Raw genomic sequence first — 27,449 nt, 5'->3', positions numbered from 1 at the left:
GCATTAAAGGGAAGAGGATGATCAAAGGACTTGAAGGCAATTTTGACTCCTTGAAGGCACTCCTCCCACTGTACCTCTGTCAAGGAAGCCTGCTCCCTCTCTATACTCCATTGAAGCCACAAAGCCACACAGGGATCCTGCTCACCCTCCTGTACACTGAGCTCATCACACAGCTGACATTGGAAAAAGGGTCCAGTTTTAGTGAATGATTCAGAGACAAAAATGAGGTAAAGAAAAGTCACAAGTTAAAAAAGGTGTGTGTGGGGGGGAAGACAGATGATAACGAAATGGCAGAAAGCAATAATTTTTTTTTATCCCTTTCCCACCCAAGAACTCCCTCAGCCAAAATAACAGAGCACACAGAAAGGAAAGTATAATTTATATGTACAACCAATAAACCTGATACAGAAGAGGGGACTGGGACAGACCAGGAGTGGGTGTGAAGAGACTGGGAAAGGGGCAGCAAGAAAGTGAAGGGGCAGCAATGAGGAAGTGGGAGGTTCGCCATGCAAACTGCCACTCCCCAACCCCTCCTAGAAAGGGGGAATGCCCACATCTCCCTAGCCTGCCCTCCACTATGTTGCTCTGGTCCCACAGGCAAGGTAGTCCCCTAACTAGGTCCCCCTGCCTGGCTCACTCACATTTAGTCTGTAACCAGGCTTTGAAAAGGAAAGGTAAGTCCCTCAGGAACCTGAGCGGCAGAGTTGGGGGCTGCCCCCATGTCTGGCCGGCATATTCTCTCCCCGCCTTTCTAGGTTACCTGGGTTCCTAGATCAGATTGGGGAGCTCCTCTTTGGCTTGAGGGAGTATCGCCCAACCATTACTTTCTTTGTGGGGGTGGTCCTTGGTACCTAGGGAGTGGGGTAAGTTTCCCAACACAAGATGGCGGTACACAAGAGGTAACTGAGCCAGTGAATGGCGCCTTTATTCTGAGGCTGAACAGCAATAGACTCCCTCCCTCATAGCTGCTCCACCCTTCATTTGGGGAGAGGTAGGGGAAGGTAACATGCAGCCACCCTTCCTCTTCCCTTCTCCCTCCCAGGGCTCATTTTCATTCCTCTCTAAAAGTACCCCTCCCTCTCTTTGAAGCTCTTCTTCCCACAAAAGTTCCTAAACGCCAGGCAAGGCTAATCCCCCACTTCTGCAAGAGGTGGAGCTGATATGGCAGAGGCTCCATCTCTTTCCTCCTGACAACCATTTACTGGGAAGCTGTGTATATTTGGCAGTGGGGGAATAAAGGTACTTGGAAGACCCAGCTAATCATCTCCCACCCAGACCACTTCACACCAGCACAGCCTTCAAAGCTTGGTGGGAAAGGTGTATAAGGATGGAAAGACAAGGGTCCCTTCTTGAAGAGAGGAGTTATAGAGGGGCAAAGGGGCTTTTAGCCCAATGGCGGCCCAAGGGGTGGAGAAGACGGAGAACTGGCAGCAGGCCCCAGGGCCTGAGCAGGGGGTCGGCCTCTGGGACGGGGCCTGGGTGAAGGGCAGGCCTGGGATCCAGTCAGTCGTCTATACAGATCACCTCCCCGGCTCTGGGCTCCTTCCGATCCAGCCCGTCTGACACCAGTGCCCCCACCATTTCCTTCTCCTTCTTCACCAGCACTGGAGGGCCGTTGGTGGCGGCTGTTTGGAAAGGAGTAAGGAAAGATCAATCCCCACATTGCTCCCAAATATTACTTCTGAACATTAATATACTCTTACCACTACCACTTCCCAATTTTCTTGGGTAAGGGTGGGAAGACCAGGGCGAAGCTCCCTCCCTAAGATTCTCCATATGACTGAATGCATGTTCCAACTCTCACTCTACCCCTCTGAATTCATGTTCACTTTCCCTTGAGGTAACCCAGATGGAGGAGGCTGGTGTGGGAGATACCAAGCCACAGAACCACTAAAATACTGGGTGAGGTTTTTTGACAATGGGGATAGAAGAAGAGTTAAGAAAGGGATGGATAGAATGAAGCCCAGAACAACTCCATTCCCTGGTACTGGACACATGCAAGGAAATGAGATAGCTACAGCAGGACAAGGAAGTTGAGCAGGGATGAAGCTTGGCAAAGAAGAAGTGGGAGAAGCGGGAATTAGAAGCACCAGCTGACCTGTGATGAAGGACCCTGCAGGCATCTGGCTGTAATTGGCGCCTGCGGCGGCCAGGGCCCCTACGGGTGCGGCGTTGAAGGCCGCTCCGTACCCCGGAGGTGTGGCGTAGGGACCCGGGGGGAAGGCCTGAAATAGAAAGCAAGCTGAGGTTAGTTAATCCATAGTCTTTAAGAGGAAAGATGGATGTATGGGAACAAAAGCCACATTCCAGAACTACTGAGGGGTGTAACACAGGCAGGGAGACTCACTCAAGGGTGAAGACTGAGGTCTAGCAGGTGGTTTTTCCATATAGTTTAGGATTCTGATGGAAGTGTTTGTGTGTGTGAAGGAGGTGCACCGAGAGGGAAAACGAGTTGGGGGAAAGAGGGTTACCGGTGTGGGGTGAGGCTCCGTGCCCTTGCTGGCCAGCCGGCTGAGGATGCTGCGCTCGGACATCTGAAGGCGGGCTGCGATGGGGGGTATTCGGGACAGCGTGGCTGGCAGGCGGGTCACGTCCGCCTTCATGTCGCTCAGCAACTCCTCCAGCTGGTTCAGAACTGGGGCCCGGGCCACGGAGAAAGAAGGGCAAGAGAAAGACAGGGAAAGAGAGAGATGGAGCCAGGAAAAGTGACAAGGAGTCAGATGGACAGATAGTCAGAAAAATAAAGAGGAGGACACAGACATCAAAGAACCAGAGACAAGTGACAGAAGCAATAGAAGAGAGCAACAAAAAAGTAGACAGAAAAAGAATGACTCAGGAAAGTGTCAGGAAAAAGAGAGAGACCAGATCATCACAGAGGACAGATGGAGAGAAACAAGAAAAAGGAGAAATGGGAGAAAAGAGAGGTAGGGGAGGATATTGGAAGACATGGGGGCGGGGAGTTGTCAGAACATCCCATACTGGAAGAGTGAGGTTGGGGGATTGGGGATGATGGGGAGGAAATAGTCAGGAGGTGTGGGAGGTGGTCAGTGGTATCCAAGGTTTAAGGAATCAAGGTTTTAATATGTAAGGGGAGAGGAGGTTAGAGGGTCAGCATTATAGATTCAATGAATTAGAACAGGGATCAAAGGGGCCAGGAGTCAGTCACTATACCAGGCAGGATTACATGGTTAAAGGGCTTTGGTATTTAATCTATAATCATCAAGGTAAGAGGGTATGGGAAAAGGGTTGAAGGTCAAAGGGAAGTTTCACAGGGTCAGAGGGTGGATGGGTGGCAATTTCTGCCTCCACAGGGTGAATATGTGAGGGAATATGATCTGTGAGACAAGAACTAAGGACCTTTGTGGTATATACATAGACCAAGACCTCAAGTTGGATGGCATTAGCAGTATGACAGGTGTGTGAAATTCTACCACACAGGAAGAGGCCCTACTGTGTAGACAAGACACACATCGGGAGGAGTACCTCTGGTGGGCACTGACATGACCACTATCAGGCATGGAAGAGGGCTGACTTGCACAAGTGCTAAAAGCTAAAAACTAAGGGGTCAGGGATAGGGTTAGAGGTCAGAGGGGGATGGTTCAGAGGGTAAAGGGGGTCAGAGGGGTGGGAAGATTTTGAGGGGTGCGGGGTGAAGACTTACGCAGCGTTGTGGGCCCTCCCCCGCGCGGGGCCGCCGCGGCCCTTACCCTTGTGCAGGACGGCGTTGGCCGGCTTGTTCCCCGCCAGCGACTCCTTGGAGAGGTGCTGGTGGCTCTCGGCTAGGCACTCGGCCTCGGCAAAGCGGGCGTGGAGGGCCATGGCGGGGTGCGCCGGCTCCTGTGACAGGTTCAGGTAGGCCGCCCGCCGCAGCTGCTCCTCGATCACCAGCGCCTGCTCCAGGAGCTGAGGGCACAGGGTTGGGGTGAAAGCAGGGTTCTACTATTCAGAAGTGAGCAAGATGATGGACCAGACACAGCACTGGAGACCCATCCTCCCTCACTGCTGGACCAGGGTACCTGCTGCTCCATACTAACTGCAACCCCAGTGTCAACCCTGATTCAGACCTCAGTCCCCAACACAAAGTTACACTTTGGTCTTGGCCTCAAACTTTGCCACAACCCTCAAAGTATTAATTTTCCTTCCCTGGGTTCCAATCAGATCTGGTCCGAATTTTGACCTGTTTCTCTTCAACCCTATTCCTTTCTTCCCTTGTCCCCACCTTGAACCTCCGGGCCAGGAACTTATTTTTCATCTCCAGAAAGTTCCCCTTATTGGCTTCAGTTTTAAATGGTTCATTGATAATGGCAAATTGAGCATCATTCTGGATGTCCTGCCACCGTGCATAGCCGTGGCTGTTGATTAAGGAAAGGGGACCATCAAGGAATTTAACAGGGATGTATTTGGCTATAAATACTTTTTTCCTTTTGGTCTGATGTCCCCGAAGTATGGTACAAGCCTCCCTTCCCTGTGTGTGGACTCATCTCCCCCTGTAGTTACCCTCTCTCCTGGTTAAGAGAACCTTTGGTACTGGTATCAAAGGATACAGGACAATCCCAGCCAGAAGCCAGTAGTCATGTCTTCGGTGCCAGATCTCATTGAGTTTCCCAGAGGAAATAGCTGCCCGTTCTTCATTCTGCCACAGGGTATGAAGCTCTGGAGAGGACAGCAGACAGAGGCATCAGGGGTTTGCAAACCACATCCTTCCTGACAGACAGGTATAGATGAGAAAATGAAAAATTATAGAGTACTAAAGTCTACTTAGGGGGAATGAATAAAGCTGACTTAGAAGTGAGGAATAAAATTGATTATGAACAAAGTCATATTCTAAGATTGAGAATAAAGGTGAGATTAGAGACGTGTGGAGTTTGGCAGTACACTTAGGAAGACTTAAAGCAAGGATCAGATTCAGCATTCACCATTTTAGAATTAAAAGTAGCTTCAGGCAAAATGAGAAACCCTAGGAGGTTGGGCAGATCCCAGTGAGAAGCAGATACCAGGAAGAACCTCTCCCACCTGTGAAACCACCGTCAGCAATATTGAACATGAACCGTGGCTTCTCCACCTTCTCCTCACGGCGCCCGTTGGACCTCGGCTCATGAGGCCCAGGTCGAAGCTCCCGGTCCCCTTTTATATCTTCTGCTAGGGCAGATAGGGCAAAGCTCACACCTCAGGACACCTCCTCCCAGTTCCCAAAACTACTTACTACCTGTACTGTACTGGCCTTTCCAATAGCTACCCACCCAGGACCCAGGCCATTTGGTCTCCCAGACTCCACCTCCCCTGATCCCCTCAAGGACCCAAGCGTCCAAGTGTCCAGTCCTTCCACCCATTACCTCTCTTGCCCAAATCCCCCGTTTCCCCCTCCGGCCTCTCCCTGTGTTCCTGTCCATCCAACGGCTTCTCCTCCCCCCTTTCTCCTGGCGTCGACTCTGTGGCTGTGGGAGGGGGCAGGGGATAGGAAGGATGTCACCCTCATCCCCTGACACCAGAAAAGGGAACTCCCAAATTCTAATCCTCCCATCACCCTTAGGGCCAAGCACCCACCTGACTTATCTCTGTCCCCTCGGTACCCAGGTTCAGGCTCCATCTCTCCAGGCACTGGCACTTCATCCTCTAGAGGAATCTTCCTTGGCTCTAGCCGCTCCCCAAGTGATGGGACTGGGCTTGGGGCATCAGTCTGGAGGAGGATAAGAGAGTCAAGATCAGCCAGAGGACTGACTCCCAGGTACCTGGCTACTGAGACACATCTCCCAAGACCCTTCCACCCCTCTCCTCAGAGGAGAGGATGAAGAGAAGACATACCTCTGTCTCCATCTTCTCCCCAATTTTGCTATTCTTCTCTGGCTTCTCCTCCTGGTTGCCAGCTTCTTCCTTATCAAGAGGTGTCTTTATGCCATCTCCTTTCTCACTTGGAGCAGGAGTAGCTATAGGAGGAAGGCAGAACAGTACTATGGTTTGGATGTGATTGAAGTGTCCTCCAAGGGTTCACATGTTAAAATTTAATCCCCACTGTGAGGTACTAGGAGGGGGGACACTTAATCCAACCATGGTGTGTAGAGGAGAGTCTTTGGGAAGTGATCAGGATTAGGTGAGGTTATCAAGGTGGAGCCCCATGATGAATCCTAGTAGTTTTTAAGAAGTGGGCTAGAGATCAGAACAAACATGCACTCTCTGTCCCCTCCTATGTGATGTTTTACCCTACCTTGGGACTGTACTAGCAAGAAGGCCATCACCAAGTGTGGCCCTTTGACCTTGGACCACCATAATCATGAACTCAAATAACTCTTTTAAAAAAAAGTTAGTCATAGGTTTCCTGTTATAATCATGCAAGATTGACTAATACAATGAGGAAAGCAGGGGTTCCATCTCTGACTCTTGACCCCATCTCTGTCTCTCCTGACACCTGGAATCCTGATTACCAGGTTTAGAGGTGCAAGGACTATTGGTAGCAGAAGCCTCAGGAGTGGTGGGAGATGTTTTGGTAGGTGAGGAAGCTCTAGAAGAGCGCTTGGAGTCAGCGCTGGGATCAGGCATCAGCTCCGGCATTGACCAGCGCCCATTGATGTGTTCAAATTCCTGTACCTGGGGAAAGGTTATTGTAGAGACAGGGGTTAGCTCCAGGCACTAGACAAACAGGATGCTCTGGTCCCTTCTGTCTAAAACCAGCCTGAGCCCATAATTTGAGGACAGAAGGCAGAGGAAGAACAGAGCCTAAGTGGTTGCCCTGATTCTTAGGGTGAGGGAAGATTGATACCTTCTTCTTGACAAGAGACATGACTCCAATGCGGGTCAACACCTGCTGGCGACTCAGTCCCTCCCGAGGGACTCCATCAGCAAAGGTTTCAGAGCCATCTGCTCCAGGCTCACACAAATGGCGCATGAACAAAGACACATAGGCCCTGAGGAGCATGGGGGTGGGAGGAAGGTTAGGGAGACTTAGAAAGGATTTAAGGCACAGATTATTGAACCCCTAAACCCCAACTCCCCAGGTACCTCCAGGGCTCTCATCCCCATGGGCCTCTCAGCTCTCAGCCCTCCAAATCCTAACTCTCCTATTGACTTCTCTCTCTGTATATGTATCCTGGGTTTTGATACTTTGTTCCTGGGCCCCATCAGTCAGTTATTCATCCTTTCCACCAGCTCCTCCTGCCAGGTTATCATAGCCAAGTAAATGTGAGGCTAGGCCAGCCCAGGTGAGGCGCCTTCCTTAAATACCTCTCCCATGAAGGAGGGTGCCTGGCCCCTCTACTCTAGGCTCAGCTGAGGGGAGGTGGAGTAGGCTGAGCCCACCCCCAGGAAACTGAGCCAGGAGACACAGCATGGCAGGGTAAGTGGTGATCAGGTGAGTAAGATAACATCATATGGCGGCCAAGAAAATCAAAGTAACACCCAAAGTTCTTAACCCCTCAACTGAATCGCCCCTGAATCACCCATACTCACTTGAACTCCTTCTCAGTCTTGCCCCTCAGGTCTCGTACAAGCCACTGTGTGGTGAAGGCATCCTGTGGCGGCATCCCCCAGCGCATCACAGCATTGAGGAAAGCCTTCCGCTGACGGGTGTTGAATCCCAACACCTGAGGATAGGGCAAGAAGGTAGGGGTTATGAATGACCAGGTCTTAAGTCTTTGTCCTTTTTACTTCAGTGATCCAGACCTCAATTTTCAATTCTCTCTCCCTGCAGCCCTCATTCTCTCCTTAGAGAATACACAGGAGCCTGGGCCCAATTCTCACCTCAATGTTGCCCCCAACTCGAGCCAGCAGTGGAGGCAGGGGCTTGTCCTTCTCATTTCGGAGCTGCCTTTTTGACTGTCGACGCCCTGAGGATGGGGGTGACCCTGATTAATAGATCTACCTCCTCTAAGACTCAGACCTCTTCCACACCCCTTCCCACAGATTGAAACATAGGAATAGTTGTGTCACATTCATTTCTAATTTTCTTCCAACTACTTGCAGAACTATCAACCCAGTAAATCTAAAAGAATCAAGTCATGTCAAATATTTATTTGACACAGGCAAGATTCCTTGTGGAAAGGTAAAATGATAGAACCACTTTGGGTTTGTTGTTTATTTATTTATTTATTTTTTTGCAGGGGGACAGGGTGTTGCTATGTTGCCCAGGCTGGCCTCAAGTGATCCCCCTCCTGACTCAGCCTCCCAAGTCACTAGGATTACAAGCATGCACCACCATGCCTGGCTGGGGAGATTATCAGCATTTCTTCCTTTTTGCTCATCTGCAATCTAGTTTTTCTACCCAAAACCCCCCTCAAAAAACAAAAAAAGCACTTTTATTTGTTCAAAAACAGTAGGCCTAAAAAGGAAGTTGGGAAGTGAAATGGGAAGAGCTGAGGGAGAAAGGAAAATGTGCCACCTTCAGGACGCTCGTCAAAGTCTTCATCTTCCTCCTCTGACCCTACTGAGTATTCTGATTGGTTATCTGTGAGGGTAGAAAAGACTCAGTGGTGACTCCTGGATTAGCCATGCTGGGACCCTTTTTGCTTGGATTTCTCCCCTCCACCCTGGCCTTAGTCCTCATGAGACACTGGGGTCACTGCCCACAGCCTGACTCTGGGTCATGTATCTTGAACTATTTGTATTCACTATTTGATCCCAAGGCATCTTCTGCTCCACCACCCTGCCTTCTGCCAAAGCTACTATAAGCAACCCACTGGTAGTTAAATTGCATGCCAACCCACCTGGCCTTTGGGTAGTTTCTACTGATCCTTCCTAACCACTTTCTCTTTCTGCAGGAAAAGACCCTGACTTCTTGGCTTCTCTTTCCCTCTAAGCAGACCCAGCCTCCAAGTTCCTACTCATCATCTCTTTCCTTCTCATCACCTGCATTGGTGCAGTCCTTACCTTGGTCCTCCTGAGCAGCATCATTGTAGTTGACTTGCTTGCGAACCCTTTTGCCCTTGCCTAGGTTCCGGGCGAGGTCTTCCTGCTGCTGCTCATAGTGATGCCTCAGCAGCTTTTCCCAGTAGTCAGGGTCTACATTCTCCTCCTGCTTGATGATCTCTCGCTCGATCTCCTCAATCTGAAGGGCAGCAGAGTAAAGGCTGGCGGTCTCCTTCCTCACCAGTCATTTGGCATCATCAAGAGCCCTATTCTCCTGCCTCAATCAAATCCTGCTTGCTGCTCCTAGATCCCTTTCTCAGCTCTGCTTCAAGTTTTTGGACATCAATCATTTCCTGTATCATTTATTCTATGCAAGGTACTTCTCCTATCTTTTTGTTTTTTGGAGGTACTGGGAATAGAACCCAAGTTGCTTTCCCACTCAGATACATCCCCAGCCCTTTTGATTTTTTTTATTTTGGGTCAGTCTTGCTAAGTTGCTCAGGCTCTCACTGAACTTGCCATCCTCCTGAATCAGCCTCCTGAGTAGCTGTGATTTTAGGTGTCTGCCACTGTACCTGGCTCTCTGCCTCTTTAAGCCCTCTTTTCTAACTTCTTCTATACTTCCATCTTCCTCCTACATTGACTCAGGAGATACTCTCCTAGGTTTACCAGAACTTTCTATGTCCAAGTTTCTCTCCAAAGTCTGGTTTAACCTATTAGATTAATAATCTGTTTGACCAAAGGCCAAACATTCTGTCTGAAATGTGGAAGCTAACACAAATGGATGGAGGAAATAGAAGTTCATTGGATTAGATAAAGGAAAATGAAGGGAAATAAGGGAGGTTGGGAATAGAAAAGACAGTAGAATGAATCAGACATAATTTTCCTATGTTCATATATGAATACACAACCAGTGTAATTCCACATCATGTACAGCCACAAGAAGGGGAAGTTATACTCCATGTACGTATAACACACAAAATACATTATAATGTCATGGTGCAACTATAAAGAACAAGTAAAAAAATATTTAAAAAAAAGAAGTTCTTTGAGGTTCAGTATTGCTCTTTGCTAGAGACTAATATGAGAGAATAAATAAAAGAGCAAAGGAGAATCCTACTTCCAAGGTTTGGTGAAAGGACACTGCCCTTGAAAGATGACCTGTGATAGACAATGCCTGGCCCCCAAACCTCTCACCTTGTCTTCTTCCCGAACAACATACTGTGCCACCTTGAAGGAACTGAGATACTCATTCATGTTCTGTACATCAGTATCCTCAGTTGCATCCTGGTTCCGGTCCAACAGCCGAGCAATGGCCTCATTGTCATAGTGGATCACACTGCTGTCCTCCTCTTTGTTCTCCCCTGGTGGGGATGAGGAACAAAAGAGAACTTGGGGTTCCAATCAGAAGCTCAGGCATCACCTTTTCAAAGATGGAGAAAAGGATATACTCTGGGGGCCCAGGAAGGAAGGCTTTTTTTCCTGGAAGCAATGTCAAGGGGTTTTTCTTTTGTTTGTTTAGGAGGCTAACCCTCCTCCAAAGACCACTGGAAAGAAGACTCTTCTTCCTTCATAGGCTACAGAGGAGTGTGTGCTTTTCTCCCAGGGTGGGCTGAAGTGGAGAAGTGCTCAAAGGACCTGGCTTCACTGAGCAGGGGCTGGCTTCAAGGAGCTGCAGAAAAGGCTCTCACCCTCATTTTCATCTTTGAATAGCTCCTCAGTGCCAAATTTGAGGATGTCATCAAGCTCCTGCTTGGACATAGACCCTGCCTTGGAGCCCAGCCCGGGCCGCACCACCAGGTGTGTCAGCATCATCTTTCTCTTGGCCACCTGTGTGATTCGCTCTTCCACGGATGCACGAGTCACAAACCGGTAAATCATCACTTTGTTGGCCTGGCCGATCCGGTGAGCCCGGCTGAAAGCCTACAAGGATGAGAGAAAGCAGGGGTGGGCCAGGGGAATGGCACGGAGAAGCTGCCACATGCTCAGGAAAGGCCCTCTCCACTCCCCAAAGAGGTTTATTTCTAAGCCAGCCCACAGCATGATACACTTTTCTGTGAACCCACATCTCCTTGTTGAATGGCACAGGGGCTCCAAGATGCAAGTTCCCACCTGGATGTCATTGTGGGGGTTCCAGTCAGAATCGAAGATGATAACAGTGTCAGCAGTCGCCAGATTGATGCCTAGGCCCCCAGCTCGGGTAGATAGGAGGAAGCAGAACTGTTGGGCCCCAGGAGCTAGGAGGTGAGAATTAGGAGGCTAGGTTTTTCCTGTACCCAGTAGTTCTGTCCACCTGCTGCTAGATGTTCCTTGACTACAAATGACTATGACTCCAACTCAAAACCTAGGTGTCCAATATCCCCCTGTACCAGCTCCCCTTTTGTCCCAGGGACCTGGCACAGGTTTCTCAGGCCTTACACACCCACCAGCAACTAAGGGATCTCCCTCTTACCATTGAACCGATCAATGGCTTCCTGCCTCAGGGCACCAGTAATGCCACCATCAATGCGCTCATATTTGTAGCCTTCGTAGTCTAAGAAGTCTTCTAGCAAGTCTAACATTTTGGTCATCTACAGCAAGGGAAAAGAAAGGAGTCTGAAATGCCAAGGCGGTGGAATGGGCCTGTCTCTTCAAACTATCCCTTTACTCAAATTTGACCCCAAGCTTTACACCTGAACCCCTGCCCTATCTTAAGCAAATTGAGTGTATTCCCTCCTCCCATTCCCAGCTGCTCACTGTTCTGCATTCTTGCCATATTCTCTTGATTAAAGACCATTTCTACTAAGACAGGTTCCCTGAGACCTAAGAAAAGGGTACATAAAGCTGGATGTGGTGGCACACACCTATAATCCCAGCAACTCAGGAGGCTGAGACAGGAGGATTTTGAGTTAAAATCCAGCCTCAGCAATAGTGAGGTGCTAAGCAACTCAGTGAGACCCTGTCTCTAAATAAAATACAAAATAGGGCTGGGGTGTGGCTCAGTGGTAGAATGTCCCTGGGTTCAATCTCTGGTACCAAAAAAAGAAAAGAAAAAAAAAAAAAAAAAACAGGGTTCATAAGATTTCTGAAAATCTGTACAAAATGATGTAACTGTATGTGCAGTTTTCTGGAGAGCAGAAGTGTAGCTTTCATAGGATTTCTAAAAGGTCTTTGTTCCTTGACCCCACCTACCAAGAAGGTTAGGAAATGGCACTAGTTCCAGAGGCCTCCTGGAGGCAGATGGCTCTACCGCACCCTGCCCCTAACCAGCTAAACAGGAGCTGGACTCTAACTTCCCAAAGCCTTAGGAACATGGACCAGAAGCCAGGAATGAAGTAGCTGTGCTGGGCACCCTTATGGGTAGAATCTCCTAATCCATCACACCATAGCAATCATAGAAAAGACATCAAGAATTAAGGTCTGGCTGAGAGGGAGGAACAGAAAGCAGAAACAGAACAGAGGGGATGGGTCACCTGCGAGAAGATGAGCACTCTGTGTCCTTGCTCTTTCAGCTTCCGCAGCATCTTCTGCAGTAACATGAGCTTCCCTGATGATTTAATAAGTGCTCCACCCTCATAAGCCCCACTGGGGAGTTTTGGGGACTCCTGAATAGGAAGCAAAAGGAAGAAAGGGTCAGGAAACATGCCTCCTTATCCTTACTGTGCCTGGAAAGCCAGAAACCCAAATCTACCCCACCTTTCAAATTCCTACTCCTCAAGGATCAATTCTTTGGCCTTCTGGTCTAGCTCCACCCTCATGCAATATGGTCTCTCCCAGGTTTTCAGAGTATTAGCCATTTTATCAGTTCCCTGCTCTTTGTATCTACCATAGCAGCCACAGGAAAGAGGTATGGGTGATTGCAGCACTTCTTAAGATCCATCATGATGTTAAGCAGTGACACTTGGTTCCCACCGCCTCGTGAATTCAAGGCCTCAAAATTTCGAGTCAGGATATATTTGTAGTATTTCCTAAAGACCAGGTCAGGGGCATAGAGGAGACATATAGAGAAAGCAATTATGATATTGTATTTGGTCATTAACTCCTGGAAAGCTACCACCAAATCCCCAACCCCCAGTAGCCTGCTTTATGTCTCACTTCTGCATGGGGCTCAGCTCCACTCGAACGATGAGTTCTGTCTTGGCTGGCATATTCTTAAAGACATCCGCTTTGAGCCTCCGCAACATGTGTGGTCCCAGCAAATCATGCAGTTTCTTAATCTGGTCCTCTTTGGATATGTCAGCGAACTCCTCCAGGAAGCCTTCCAAGTTGCTAATAGACAGGAGGAAATAAGGAAACGAACAACTGTCAAATTCTTTGACCCCAATATCAGGCTTTATTCTCCAATCTCCATCTAAGATTCATTCTCTACCAGCTCCCGAGCCTCTGTGGCTTTCTCTATGCAGACTACCCTTAGTGAGAAACTTACTTAAACCTCTCTGGGGTGAGGAAGTTTAGCAGATGGAAGAGTTCCTCCAGATTATTCTGCAGTGGGGTTCCTGTCAGTAGCAACTTGTGATCTATCTTATAGCCATTGAGGACCCTGAAAAACTAGAAAATGGGGCAAAAACAGGCAGGAGAAATGGCTAATCAGTGACAAATGTTTGATCCACCACATTGACTGTTCCCTTCCCCCAACTCCTTTTTCTCTCAAAAATCAGAGAGGACAAATCCTTAGACTTCTCCCTCCTCTAGGCAAGACTTTCCCTGAGAAGTTCCCAGGAACTCTACCTCCCAGAACTTGGTTTTTATTTGTTTCATTTTGTTTTCAAAGACCAAGGCAAGTTGGAATCCACAGTCTCAAATTTCTCAGGTCTGGGACTCTTACTCACCTTGGACTGGTTGTTCTTGAGTCGATGGGCTTCATCCACCACAAGACAGGCCCAGCGGATGGAGCCAAGAGCTGCCTGATCAATGGTGATCAGCTCATATGATGTCAGGAGAACGTGGAATTTCACCTGTGCCTCCCTCTGCCAACACAACCACTGCATGTTCAGCTGCCACTTGATATCCATGCACCTATACCTCCAGCCCTCATTCTTTACTCAGATATTCTGTGCTCCAACTTGGGACCCCAAGCAGAGGTCACTGAATATGATCCCTAAACTTTCACCCACCAGTCCAGCACACAGATCCATGGGGGTCAGAGGCATGAGAATAGGTGGAACAAAGGATAGAGAAATGCAAATGGAGAATACAGGAACTGAATTACTGGTTGAGGTATAGAAATGACAGATCTGAGGGTCATAAGAGATGTGAGGTAAAGGGGCTTACCTTCATCTTAAAAGCTTTCTTGCCGCCTTTGATGGCATTGTCCTCAAAAGAGAACTCATTCTCACGAATGATAGCCCGGCTGTCCTTGTCACCCGTGTATGTCACCACGTAGAACTTGGGTGCCCACATCTGGAACTCCCGCTCCCAGTTAATGATGGTAGAAAGTGGGGCACTGACCAGGAAGGGACCTTTTGTGTGGCCCTAGGAGTCAAGGGTGGGGAGCACATTAGTTTAGGCTCCAGGGTATACAACCCAACCTGCTACCTGCTATGTAGGTCCATCCTCCACCCCACTTCCCTATTCTAAACTAGGTCTTAGCCCAGTTGCCCACTTAGGGTCCTAGAATGCAGCACCTCCTTATAGAGTGAGTAGAGGAAGACGATGGTTTGAATGGTCTTGCCCAGCCCCATCTCATCAGCCAGAATTGTGTCGGTGCCCTGGGCCCATGAAAAACGTAGCCAATTCAGCCCTTCCAGCTGGTACATGTGCAGTGTTCCTCCAGTAGCTGTGATAAACCGTGGCTGAGTCTCATATTTCACTGTAGGCTGTAGAGTCAAGAAATCAGAAAGCTCAAGGGAATAGTCAGGGCTCCTCTGTCTTGGTCTTCTCCTCCCTCTCTGCCACCAGTATCAAGTTGGATTATAATTCTCTCTGCTATGTCCTGAACTTATCAAAGTTCTAGTCTTTAATTCCTCTCTTCACTCCTTAAAACAACATGTAACAGCACCATGAGGAAAGGCTAGATGGTACAAGAGCCCTACTGGGCTGCTATCTATAGTAGCTCTCACTCTTATGCCAAAATTCCTAGCCTCTCTCAGGACAATGCTGAACACCGAGAGAAGATGCTGAAACCCTGGGAAGCTGTGTCAAGAGTCCCATGAAAGACTTCAATCACCATGGCTGCAGACAAGAGAAAGGCCAGCTAAGAGAACTTACATCATTAGTAGGAGAATTGGGAGGCCCGTCACCCTGCAGTTCCTTCTTCTTCTTCTTATACTTGCGGGGTTGGGCAGGGTCCTCTCCCATAATAAGTTCTCTGGGAAAAGAATATGTCTGAGTGAGGCCTGGTCCTTGAAACCCCTCCCATTTTCCTGATCCCACTGTCTGTAACCTAGATTTTCTTGTATTTTTTTTCTCCCAGTCTCTATACCATCACTTTTTATACTTCACCCTGAAAGCTAACCTTCTCCACTCCCAAGCATCCTCTTACCTATTGCTCAGGACAGATCTTATTTCTATTCCTTGTACTGGCTGTTTCCTGACCCCACCCAAACAACCCAGCCCAGGTTGCCACTTCCCTAAACTCTAGCTTGGCTGTGTCCCTACTTCATCCTCATTTAGCTTTCAGGTGCCATCCTTACTCTCCCTCTAATCCATGACCTGGTTCCCTCACCGATGTCTCCAGTAACTTTGCTTATGATCTTCATATTCAGGAATGTTCATTTCATCTTCTTCCCATGTGGACTGGTCATAGGGCAAGTCCCTCCATTTCACAAGATAGTGGTAATTCCCTTTTTTATCCACACTGTGTAACAGGAGGAGGAAAATAATCACAAAGAGCAAGAAGTCCTGATAAATACAAGTATCAGCAGACATGAAGCATTTGTCACCTCACCCTCAATGGCAGGCCAAAGAAAGGGAATTCAGAATGATTTAAGTACTATGCTAATCCTTTTAGGATGGCAGGTAAATATCAACTTTCACAAAATATTCCTGAAGACTCCTCCATCCTTCATTCTTCCAATTAGTATTTACTGAGCATCTACTATGTGCCAGGCACTGTTCCAGGTACTAGATCCAGCAATGAACAAAACAGACAAATGACCCTATCAGAGAGCTCACATTCTACTGGGAAGGCAGCAATGAATATATAACATAACATTAGGCAGTAATAAATACTATGAAGAAAAAAAGAATCTGGATGAACTGTGCTTCTCATGTTTTATTTTCTTGCCCCCATTCCCAGACCCATGTGGGAATCTCTTGTGCTATTGGGAAATTAGTGACAGCAAGGACAAATGCTGGGCTGGACTTTCCTCCTGGGTTCTCCTGCCCCATAGAGGAAGCTAGGCCAGAAGGCTAGAGCTTTAGCAGGAGTAATCAAGTATCATTCAGTCACTTAGTCTATTAACAGATATTAACACAAGATCATCTCCACAGTAAGAACAGTATCATATCCCAGATTGGCCTTCCCACAGACCAAGGACTCACCTGTGGTTGATGATACGATGGACAGTCATCCACTCTGGCTTGATGCCGAAACGATAGTACTTCTCCTCCATCTCTGCATAGTGTGGATCTTTCACCTTGCGCTTGTCACTCTTCCCATCATCCTCACCAGAGCCATAATCCAGGGGCGGAGGCTCATCCATGTCATTCTTCCGTTGGTAGTTTCGGTACATTACCAAGTGGAAGATTTCCAGCTGATGCACAGAGGGAAAGAGAAGAGATAGTCCCAACATCCAGAGAGGACGAAGGGTGACAGAGAAAAGGCCTGCTGGGAGAAGAGAATGACTTTAAAAGAGAATAGATGAGCAAAAAAAAAAAAAAAAAAAAAAGCCAATACCAAAGCAGGAGAACAAATAAAATGAACAGATGGAATAGTCAGAAGACAGGGCCTGGGTGGGGCCAGGAAGAGCAAAACACAGGCAGAGAATATGGTTATTAAGAGTATGGATGGGCTAGTATAGCTCAGGGGTAGAGAGCTTGCCTAGACTTTGCCAGGCCCTGGGTTTGAATCCAAACACACAAACACACACACACACACACACACACACACAAGACACAAAATTGTGGAGATTGATAAAACATGAAATTAAATAAAATGAAGAAAGGCTTTTTTATCTCTAAGGAAAAAAAGCTAATGAAAATGAAGAGAAAGAAGACTGGAAACCTATGAAAACCATGGAAGTTGCAAGGATATGAGAACAGAAGCCTAAAATGAGAGAAAACAAAGGAAATGGAAGACCAGAGTAGAATGGCAGTAGTCAAGGTCCTAGAAGAGGGGCAAAAGAAGGGCTCTTGTACCTGAAGCTCCTTGGCCCAGGAACAGTGCCAGTAGGATAGTCCTACCCACTTGACAAAAAATTCTCGCTCAGATCTGCCTTGAAGAGGGCGGGGGGGTGGTACATCTGGATTCCCATCTGCCTGTTGAGGGGCTGGCACTGTCACAGGTGGCTCCCCCCATCGCCAATGCAGGATCTTCTGCACACGACCCTTCAGCACTGGACACTTCAAGTTGGACACACATGAGAAAGAAGAAAGGCAGAAAGAACCCCTTGTTAGGAGAGAAAGGTGCCAGAAGGGGAGGGGGCAGAGAAAGGAAGACCTAAACATCTGGGCCCCAGAGATGGACAAAGGGGTCAGGCCTCATGGTAAATGCCAAGAAGGTGGTTCTACTCACTGTGCATCGGGGACACAGCCATTCACCATTGGGGATGTCAGGCAGGGGAGGGTTCAGGCAGTGGATGTGGTAGGAGGATATGCAAGCGTCACAGCACAGGAGCTCCCCACCATCCTTGCACACACGGCAGTACTCCATGTGATCATCCTCTTCCTCCTTCTCCCCTTCCTCCTCTCCTTCCTCTTCATATTCTTCATCTTCCTCCTTGGCCTCCCACTGTACCCCCTCCTTCTCCTAGAAAGTCAAGTACAGACATAAAGGAAAGGATTAAGGAGTGAGACTGGAGAATAGAGGCAAAAACAGGATGCCTGAATCCTAGAAGTGCAGAGAAGACTGGTGGAAACTAAGGAATAGAACACCCCAATTTCCAAAAATGTTGACTATGGGGGCAAAGAGATGGGGGAAAGCACCCAATTAGATCCTGGATGCTGAGACATCCATTACTGAGGAGCCCAGGCATTTGGGGGTGAAAAAGAATAACTGAAAACAAGGAGGAAAAAGAGGTGGGTGGGTTCCTAGGGGCATGAGGTACTCACACAGTGGGGGCAACTCCATTTGCCCTCAGGAGCCCGGTCAAGCTCAGGATCAAGGCAGACGAGGTGGTAGGCACGAGGGCAGGTGTCGCACAGAATAATTTCCCCACCCTGCTGGCACACCTCACAGTAATCCTGGTGATCCGTCTCGTAGCCATCAACCTCCTCCTCCCCGGCCACTGCAGGACAGCCCAGGACTGTCATATACCCCAGTGAAGGCAAAGGGAGAGAGAGAGAAAGCACAAGAAAAAAAAGGGTATCCAGGGAGAAAAAAGGATATCCAGGGAGGAGGGAGGGAGGGAGAGAGAGACAGACACACACACACACACACACACACACAGAAGAGTTGAGTAAGAAGTCAAAATTGGAAAGAAGAAAAACGGCAAAGGGAGAGAAAAAGGCAGAATGACAGACTCACATAGAATAAGCACCCCTTACCCTTCTTCTTTTTCCTTCCTGGTCGGCCTCTCTTTAGTTTCTTGGTGCGGACAGGGCCATCAGGCCGGCCTGAAGCACTGTGGACACTGCCACTGTCCAGGTCTGACTCCTCAGCCTCTGGTTCAGGGCCCTCATCACTCTGAAAAACATACTGCCCGTGGTTGTCAGCGAGGCAGACTTGATTCCACTCCCCTCCCCAGGCCTTGGGGTCCCAGGTCCAGCTTCCCTTGTAGACCTGTCTCTGGACCCTAGCCCTTGATGCCCAGGTATTTAGCAGAAACGAAGGGGTCACTCACCGAGCCTCCCTTTTTCCTCTTGCCACCAAGCAGCCCTAGTTTGATTTTAAGTGGTGCCATCTTCTTTCCCCGAAGCTTCTTACGTCCATCAGGCACTCGGGGGCTCTTACTCCGCCTCTTATGGCCTGGACCTGAATGAGGGTAGAAACGAGGAGAGAGAAACCAGAAGTCATAACACATCCTGGTAAACAAATGTCATGGGGATTACTCTGTGGGCTATGGTTTCACTAAGACCCTCTTTCTGGAAAATGTTTCTCTTCTAGCAATTGGGGCTGGGAAGGCAAGAGTTCTAGGCAGTTTGGAGGGTGGAGTGACAGTGATTGAATAAGCGCATTTCCTACCTTTGCCCTCTTTGGTTTTGGCTCTTCGGATGGGTGGGGGCTGGATATCAGCAGCAGGGGGTGGTGGAAGGGCAGGGGGTCCAGAAGGTGCTATGGGGGTGGCTGAGGAGACAGCAGCTGACACCTGCTCAGCCACAGCTGCTGCTGCTGCTGCTGCTGCCGCGGCCACAGCAGCTGCTGACCCCTTAAAGGGGTTGTTGGCGCTGAACTCTCTCCACTTGGCCCCAAGGATAGTCATCATCTTAGACATTGGGATCTTAGGATTCTTCTTAGCAATTAGGGGCCTGTAAGTATAGAAGCAGAACTCAAACCCTTCACAGATGGTCTAGGAATACTGCCATCTTCCCTCATCAATAGTGTCTAGGATTCCTGGGTGATAAAAATATATTCTATTAAGAAAAAATCAATTTAAATAATAAATAGGTGAAAGGAAGTTTAAAAAAAACAGTAAGAAAAAAGCAAAATAAGATTTCAAAGCCAAAAAAAAAAGCTAAAAAGAATAAAGTAAAAAAGAATAACATAAACTCAAATGATTTACTTCTATATACTATTTCATAGTTTAAAACACTTTTATATAAACTCTCATTTCATTCTCACAATAATTCTTGCTATAATTCACTGCATTTTACTAGTTAAACTCATGGAACCTGAAAAAAGGTTCCAGTAGGAAGGAGTCTGATAAATGAGGATTTAATAAGTAAGCAAAGGAAATTCTGGAACACTGATGGCCACATTGTTCTGCTCTTGTGAAGACATGTGTGGCCCTGAGTGATAACAAAAGCACCATCTTTAGCAGTAAGGTAAGTGAAACTTTACTAAAGACAGCTATCAGTTAACACATCCTGGGGCTAGATACCAAATGTACTGGGCTTTGTACTCATTATCCCATCAAATTCACAGACTCCTGTCAGTAAAACCATTATTATTCCTATTTTACAGGTGAGGAAACTGAGGATCAAAGAAATTCAGTAACTTGCCCAAAATGAGACCAGGGCCTGAACCTCACAGCAGTTGCTTCTAGGATAATAATTTCTATTAAAATGCCTCCTTCCCCAAAAGACTATTCTATACTTTGAGGGCCATTGTAGCTTAGGCCCACTGGCAGCAAAGCAGTCTCCATTGTTACTGGGACCTAAGGAAGGGGCAGAGACTCGATAAATGAGCAAGGGAAATTCTGAAACAAGGATGGTACCTCCCAGAATGAGTTTAAAGAGGTCATGGAGGGGAAAATGGGACTGCTGGGCTAGGAAAGGACTCATTATATTCTGTTGCTAGACAGTTCCCTAACCTAGAACTGGAATCATGATCTCTGTCCCTCACGCCCCTCAGTGAAATATTCTTAACTGGAATCCTGGGATACTTAGGAGTCCAAGAATGCCTTGAAATTATGGTGTTAAATTTTGTGAGCATGGGCTGAGAATTTCTCTGGAGAGTAATTTCTTTGCAATGATCGGATTCCAGAGGGATTCAGGACCTCCCTAAAATTGTCTGTTCAAGAGGACTCCCAGTTCCATCCCACCTCATGAACTGGCTGAAGGCTTTGTAGTTGGTGAGTGTGTGGTAATCCTCCTCAGAGAACACATGCTCCACGTCCTCCAGGCCCCAGGTCAGAAGTAGAGTAGCTGATGACTTCTGTTCCACCTGCTGGGTAGGGGGAACTTCAGTGAGGTGGGCACTCCCCGGGCTCTTTCCTGGGCCCCCACACATGCCTCAATACTTACCTACCAGCTTCTTGCTCCCTTCTCTAGTCCAACCCTATCCCTCACAGACTACGCCTCAGGGAATTCCCTTCCTGCTCATGCCTGTTTCTCAGATGTTAGATATGCCTCTCTAATGCTGACTACTCACCCTTGCTCTCTAATCCTACTCACCTTTTGGCCCCCATCACCCTCCCCCTTTTTCCTCCGCTTTGTCTTCTTTTCCTTTTTTTCTCGGTGCTTCCGTCTTCTTTTCCGACCTGGTCCAGTTCCATATTCACTACCCCCACTCTCTGACTTCTCCCGGTACTCATCTCGCTCTGAGCCAAATTCTTCCTCACTGTCCTAAAGAGAGAGAAATAAAAATAACATTTATTCATCCTTACAATGTGCCAAGAACTGTTCTTAGCACATTACATTTTATTTCCAACTTCACAACAATTGTATAACAACTGATTTGTTTATCCACTTTACAGATGAAGAAACTGAGGCACAGGGAGCTAAATAAATTGCCCAGGAAGACAGAGGGGTCTGAACTCATACAGTTTTCCTCCAAGACTGATTCTGTTGGGCAAATCACATCAACAATGACCGGGCTCTTCACCAGGTTGTAGAGAGTGAGTGAGGTTAGGGTCCTAGATCCAAGAGATATAAAGTAATGGGGTGTGGGGGGATGTGAGAGGGTCAAGCCTCCTTGACTTCAGGACACCTCCCTACCTGGATAATCAGGAAAAAAGAAAATGTGATTCTCTGGGAATGGTCCCTGAGGCTTGCCACAAAATTAGGAATCCCTGTCACTTACAAGTTTCTTGCGTTTGCGGGGTTTGCCTGGCTTGTTTTCCTTCTGTTTCTTGGGTCCTCGCTTTCTCTTCTTCACACCCAATGCTGAAGGCAGCAGCCGAATGTCATCCTTATCTTTAGAGCAGAGAACATCAGAAAACATAAGCCTCTAGGTTCCTAATCTCTAAGGCCCTTCCACACCCCCTTCCCCACTGCCTCAGTCCCACTCTCTAGGAACTGGGCATTAACTCCTCCAAACCTTGCTGCCTTTCACTGGATGCAAACAAGAGTGTGTTGAGTACTCTGGGATGCTCTGGTTCTCAATGGGAGGTCAGGGGTCAGAAAGGAAGAACGCCAAACCACTCCCTTCTCTCCCCTCCTACTAACAAGGGACCAGGCTCCAGGCCACGGGCTCTGACTGTGGCAGGTCCTTTCAGTCGCCGCCAGGACTCCTCCTGCCTTCCCCTCACTTCGCCAGCTGGCATCCTGCCCAGGAACTGGGGGAAGCCATGCCCAGCTGCTGGCCTGGCCTGACCCCAGCACTTGGAGTGGGGAGACACAAGCTGGCAGCTCCCTAAGCCAGATGCTGAGAAGGGAGAGCCAAAGGTGGACACCTGGGTTCTCACACTAACACCCTGGGGGCTGACATGCTTTTTGCCAAGAGGGAGGCCTCTATTTACATTTCCTCGGATAATCACCGGCATCTTGTCACCCCAACATAGTCCTAGAGGAAAAGAAATCCTCAGCCAGTCATTTTCATTTCTTGCCCACAGGATCATAGTGTCTGCCTGCATTCTAACCAGAGAGGAGGAAATCTCCAGAATTCCCTTAATGATATACCTCCTCCCTACTAGCTTGAAATCTGCTTCCAAATCTATTCCCATATTCTTGCTCCCTTTGAGAACCCAGGGGCTGCACCCTTTATCCCCTGATTTTACTCTTCCCCTCTATTCTTTGTTCCAGACATCCTGATCCATCACTATACAGACAACCTAGGAGTCCAAATGAAACAAAGATATAGGTAGACAGAGATGCCCAGCATTTGTGTTTTCCAATGTACACACACTCACGGGCACAAATCCAGGAGTCAGCCTGTACCTGCTTCTGCAGGGCAAGATCCCTGACTCTCTCACCAGAAGCCTCTGTCAAATGGCCCTGGGCAGGTTCTTCCCTGATGCCTCCTCCACCCCATACTCCATGACCCCTGCCAGTCTGCTGAGGCTTGGGAGTCAGTGTTGCTCCTAAACAGGAAGAGGAGGTGCCACACAGACTGATGCCACACAGACTGGGCCCCTGTTAGCCTCTGGCACCTAAGCACTAGACTAACCAGCCAGACCTGTCTTGTCCAGGCAGAGGCAGCTGCTGCAGGAGGGGAAAGCCTGGGTTTGGCCCAGACCCTTGCTCTAGGACACACAATCCTCTTTCCCTCAACAGCAAGGAAAATTAGCCACAATTAACAACCAGAGGCCTGGGTTTCCATTCCCTCAAATTCCTGGCACCTCCCTCCTTTCGCACTACCTTTTCTCCTAACTCTGGCAACCTGTGTCCTCTTGTGCTGAACCAGGAGGACACTCTAGCACTGGCTGTGGATATGAAAGGGGGCTGCCTACCTAGGACCAGGGTGTGAAAACCGAGGTGGGGGATTGGTGTGTGTGTGTGGGGGAACTGTAGTAGGAAGTCAGGAGGACGCCAGGCTCCTCTGAACCCCAGGGACTTGGGTTAACACGAACATGGAAACGGAGGCTGCCGGGGCAGTGGCAAGGGCAGGCCAACTGGCGAAGGATCAGGAAAGTGGCCTGGGTCACTCCCAGCTGGGGGTGGGGGCCCGCACAGCCTGTGAACTCCACCACCCACCCCCCGCGCAGCAGGAGGTTCCCGAACTTGGACGGACGTCCGCGGCGGGGAAGGCAAAGGAGAACGGGGCGAGGGGAGGCAAGGGAGGGTAATAAAGCAAATCTAAGTCCTAACCTCTGTCTCAGCAGCCACTCAATGCTGGCCTGGAGCCCAGACTCTCCCACATCCCAGCTCAGATCTCGGGAAGGCGGGGAGGGAGGGTGGAGCCTGGCTGCTCAAGCCCGGGGGAGGAGCCTGCGCGAAAGCCTCGCCTCCCACCCGCCCCTCTCTCCTAATCTCACCATCAATCTCTCACACATATATTTATTTTTTCTCAAATTCCCCTCCCTCCCCCACAACGAACCTCCATAATAGGTCTGCTGCACATGCGTACTGCACGCAGGGGGTGGGTTTGTATTTTCAGACCTTTTGCAAAGAAACTACCAGAATTTTCCGCACCACCCACAATCATTCCCCACCCCCACCTCAAGGAATCACATCTATATATTATGTTATATTATTTCTCTAGACTTGCCAGAAGGGGGAGGGAGAAGAAATGAGTTTTTTTGGCTTCCTGCTCCCTTCCCCCACCAACACGAGTGCTATTATTTTAAACGTTTAACAATGTAAGGAGACTGGAGCGAGGGGGAAGGGATAAAATTGGTCTTGAGTAAGAATGTAAAACAAAATGGTGAGAATCAAAGCAGTCGGACTGAAAAACAATGGAAAGCTCTCAGATGTACAAATTCATGTTCCAGAAAAGGATGAGGGAGGGCAGCCTGAGCAGATCTCCTCCGAGGAGGCTTATTCTCCCCACACTTAGGTAGACAGAGATAATGAGCAGGCTAAAAATATTTTCCCAAAGTTTTACCTCAGAAAGTCATCTGAGGGGGTGTATCTGGGTCACTCATTTGACTCGGAGGGCTGAAAGGGAGATAGCATTGCCCAGGGAGAGAGGAGAGGTGGAATTTCACTTTAGATGTAACACTTTAAAAGCGTCTGACGTTTCTTCACGATTCAGAAAGCGAAGAGGGAAAAGGGGAGGGAGTAGGACACAAAGACCCATCTCAACCTTAGATTCTTTCATGCGCCCCTCTCTCTCAAACCCAGATCCGGGATCAAAAACACCCAAATACCAGATTCCAAGTTCAGAATACAAAATAGGTGAGGGCTGCTATTCCCCTAACTCACCTGACATCCTTTCTTTTCCTCTTTCGGCACCTTGCTGTAGGCAACCCTACAGGCAACCCTTTCCCCACGACTCTTTTATTTCTTTTTCCTCCTGTGAATTCTGCAGGCTGGCTCTCTGGGATAACTTTTTAAAAACTTTTCCCTTTATAATATAGACAAGCCTGGGGGCACAGGGAGACTTGAACCAGTCTCCATTAAACACACACCCCCACCCACCCCCACAAGAAAGCACTCCCTCACTGCCTCCTCAAAGGTTGCCTCAACTAGATAAGAACATGTGCCACATAAGCCACACGGATCAATATGACAGTTTTACAAAGAGCATGATGGTAGACGTTTTGAAGTCTGGAGCATCTGTACTGCTCTGCAGACACCATAAGGCTCACCTATCCAAAGGAAGCCCCAAAATCCCTCCACGAGGAGGGTGGTCTGAAGGGAGCCACTGCTGGGCTCCTGATGCCAGGCAGCAGTCTATCTCCATCACTCCCGGAGAGTACCGCCCAGAGCGCCGGATGACTTGTCATCCAGGGAGAGGGGTGCTGAGTGATGGTCAAGCTGCAGACCAGCTGGGTGGGCAGGTTACGCCCCCCCCAGCATGGTCAGGGTGTGGGTAGTTTCGGTCAAAGAGTGAGTGACAGTGAATGGCAGCCACGTGAGAGTCACAGCTGGGCAGTTCAGCCAGCCCAGACTGACAGGGTCCTGAGGGGGAGAGGGGGCCCGCACTTGACACAAAAGAGCCCGAAGCAGAAGAGAGATGAAGGGGGTGGGGCCGGGGACATCTGGCTCCCCACTTTCCTCTCGTCCCCCAATCTTAACTGACTCTCACGATCCCCCAGCTGGGGAAGTGGGGGGTAGCTCAAGTCTAACTCCAGGAAGTGGTCTGAATGGAGTGTTGCCGCTACCTGCCTCTAGTCATCAGCCGCCCACATGTACGCGACCCCTTCCCCGCGTGCCACCACACGCCCCAGAGCTGGAGGGCACCTAAGTCCCCGCAGGTGGAAAGGGGTCCGATGGACACTGTCATCTTTCTGCCGGCCCAAGTGCCGAGTGGAGTGGGGTGGGGGTTTGCTCCACACCACACATAGAAACCTCACCTTGCCTCGGTGCAACCCCACCGGGGTCGCAGCCCGAGGGGCGCTCGTTCGGCCGCCCCTCCCCCACGTGCCCCTCCCCCACGCCGCCGGCCGGCCGCCAGGGTCTCCGCGGTCCCTCGCTCGGCCAGGGAGGGGGCCCTGGCTTCGCCTCGGCCGTTTCCTGCCTACCCCCTCCCCGCCGAGGGTAAAAAAAAAAATCTCCTCCTCCTCCTCCCCCGAAAGCCGCGACCGAGTGGCCCGGTCCGCGCGCGCAGCTCGCGCCCAGCGCTCTCCAGCCCGGGCGGCAGCAGCGGCGGCGGCAGCAGCAGCGGCGGCGGCGGGGGAGGGGTGCGGCGGGGGAGGGGAGGAGGCCGGGCCCCGCGGCCGCCGCCGCCCGGACCGCCGGGACCGCCAGGACCGCTGCAGGGCGCCGGCCCTAGACGGTGGCCCGCGCCCCGGATTCTCCTCGGCTCGGCCGCGCGGTGGGTGCCCGGCCCCCCGCCCGGCTTCGCGCGCCCGCGGCTCCCACTCGGGTTGGGGGGGGGAGTCGGGGCAGCTGCTTACCTGGCGGCGGGGGCGGCGGCGGCGGGGGCAGCGGTGGCGGCGGTGGCGGCGGCGGGAAGAGGTGGCAGCCGGGGGGGCTGTGGCGGTCGCGGCCCCGGTCGTGGCCCGGCCCGCGCCCGAGTACTCCCTCGTCGTCGTCCTCCTCATCGTCCTCGTCGGCCGCCTCCACCTCCTCCTCCTCTTCGTCGCCCTCTTCTTCCTCCTCTTCTTCCTCCTCCGACACCACCATCTCCTCCTCCTCCTCCTCCTCGTCCCTCAGAGGGGAAGCCATCCTGTGGCTCTGGCCCCCCCACCACCCCCCCACCCACCGCCCGCCCGCCTCCCCCACCGCTACCACCTCCTCCTCCTCCTCCTCCTCCTCCTCCTCCTCGGCGGCGGCGTCCTCCTCTTCACCGCCTCCCCCAGCCCCCCAAACCCCCTGGCCACCCCCCTCCAAAACCCCCAGTCTTGGGGCCGCCGTCTGAGGAGGGGGGCCGTACCACCCCCAAAAATGTTCTTGGAAAATTTTGAGGAGAGACTTTTTTCCCCCTTCTCTTTCCTCCCAAGAGAACAAGAAAGGGGATTTTTAAAAAGAAAAAAAATTATATATATATATATTTATATATATATGTATATATATATATATATATATATATATATATATATATATAAAAGTTTTCGACTTCTCTCTACCCCCCTCTCCGTTGCTTTAAATATATTTAAATTCTGAGGGGGGCGCTCAGAAATATTTCTCAGAGCTGAGGCACTAAGATGGCCGCCTTGAAATTATTTTTAAAACAACCCCCCCTCCAGCACCGCCACCCCCTCCATAAAGAAAGAGAGAGAGGGGGAAAAATCCCCTTTTAAAACAAAATGGCTGGCTTAATATTTCATTTTTCACCCCCCCCATTCTCCTCCCTGTTACACCCCCATCTCCAACCCTCTACCCAGAAACCCACAAATTTCTTCCTTTTTTCATAACTGATTAGTGCACAGATTAATAGAGATATTTTCCTTGTGTATTGAAGTGTGTGTGTGTGTGTGTGTGTGTGTGTGTGTGTTGGGGGGGCATGAAGGATTTCTGCATAAAACAAAAATGGCTGCTGTGACTAACTCCCCCCCTTATAAAAATATTTGGGGGGGGCATTAATCAGTACTCATGCTCAGTCTGACATCAGCATAAATTGTTAAAGGTTAACTAGTTAGATACTAGTCCAACTAGATTGAATTTTTTTT

At 49.6% G+C, this 27,449-nt stretch overlaps 1 protein-coding gene and 1 non-coding gene across 8 annotated transcripts; both read right to left on the bottom strand.

Moving 5' to 3' along the window:
* Positions 1-397: 397 nt before the first annotated feature.
* Chd3 (chromodomain helicase DNA binding protein 3) lies at positions 398-26,505 on the bottom strand. Of its 7 annotated transcripts, none has more exons than XM_076871242.1 (40): positions 26,235-26,505; positions 21,596-21,708; positions 20,968-21,138; positions 20,616-20,740; positions 19,097-19,380; positions 18,756-18,886; positions 18,460-18,610; positions 18,025-18,218; positions 17,489-17,722; positions 17,113-17,316; positions 16,297-16,508; positions 15,479-15,610; positions 15,022-15,121; positions 14,439-14,630; positions 14,086-14,286; positions 13,644-13,781; positions 13,241-13,362; positions 12,910-13,083; positions 12,641-12,782; positions 12,288-12,419; positions 11,288-11,405; positions 10,948-11,072; positions 10,527-10,758; positions 10,033-10,199; positions 8,857-9,034; positions 8,369-8,434; positions 7,732-7,817; positions 7,441-7,574; positions 6,755-6,899; positions 6,420-6,582; positions 5,803-5,924; positions 5,545-5,677; positions 5,334-5,435; positions 5,014-5,136; positions 4,545-4,653; positions 4,220-4,352; positions 3,662-3,903; positions 2,472-2,635; positions 2,099-2,225; positions 398-1,625 (listed from the first exon to the last, which is right to left on the bottom strand). In XM_076871242.1, the coding sequence occupies exons 1-40, from the start codon at positions 26,503-26,505 to the stop codon at positions 1,385-1,387; spliced, it is 6,333 nt and encodes a 2,110-aa protein (XP_076727357.1). In that variant the 3' UTR covers positions 398-1,384. The 7 variants fall into 7 exon arrangements, with proteins under 7 accessions (XP_076727357.1, XP_076727364.1, XP_076727359.1 ...); XM_076871244.1 differs by having other exon boundaries at positions 1,419-1,625; positions 3,708-3,903; XM_076871245.1 differs by having other exon boundaries at positions 1,419-1,625; positions 3,708-3,903; positions 5,014-5,139; positions 18,460-18,598.
* LOC143411106 (small Cajal body-specific RNA 21) lies at positions 7,170-7,308 on the bottom strand. The gene has a single exon (XR_013092820.1).
* Positions 26,506-27,449: the final 944 nt, after the last annotated feature.

This window comes from Callospermophilus lateralis, chromosome 11 (assembly GCF_048772815.1).
Source record: "Callospermophilus lateralis isolate mCalLat2 chromosome 11, mCalLat2.hap1, whole genome shotgun sequence".
Lineage (NCBI taxonomy): Eukaryota > Metazoa > Chordata > Mammalia > Rodentia > Sciuridae > Callospermophilus > Callospermophilus lateralis.
This window is presented reverse-complemented; position numbering and strand designations above follow the sequence as displayed.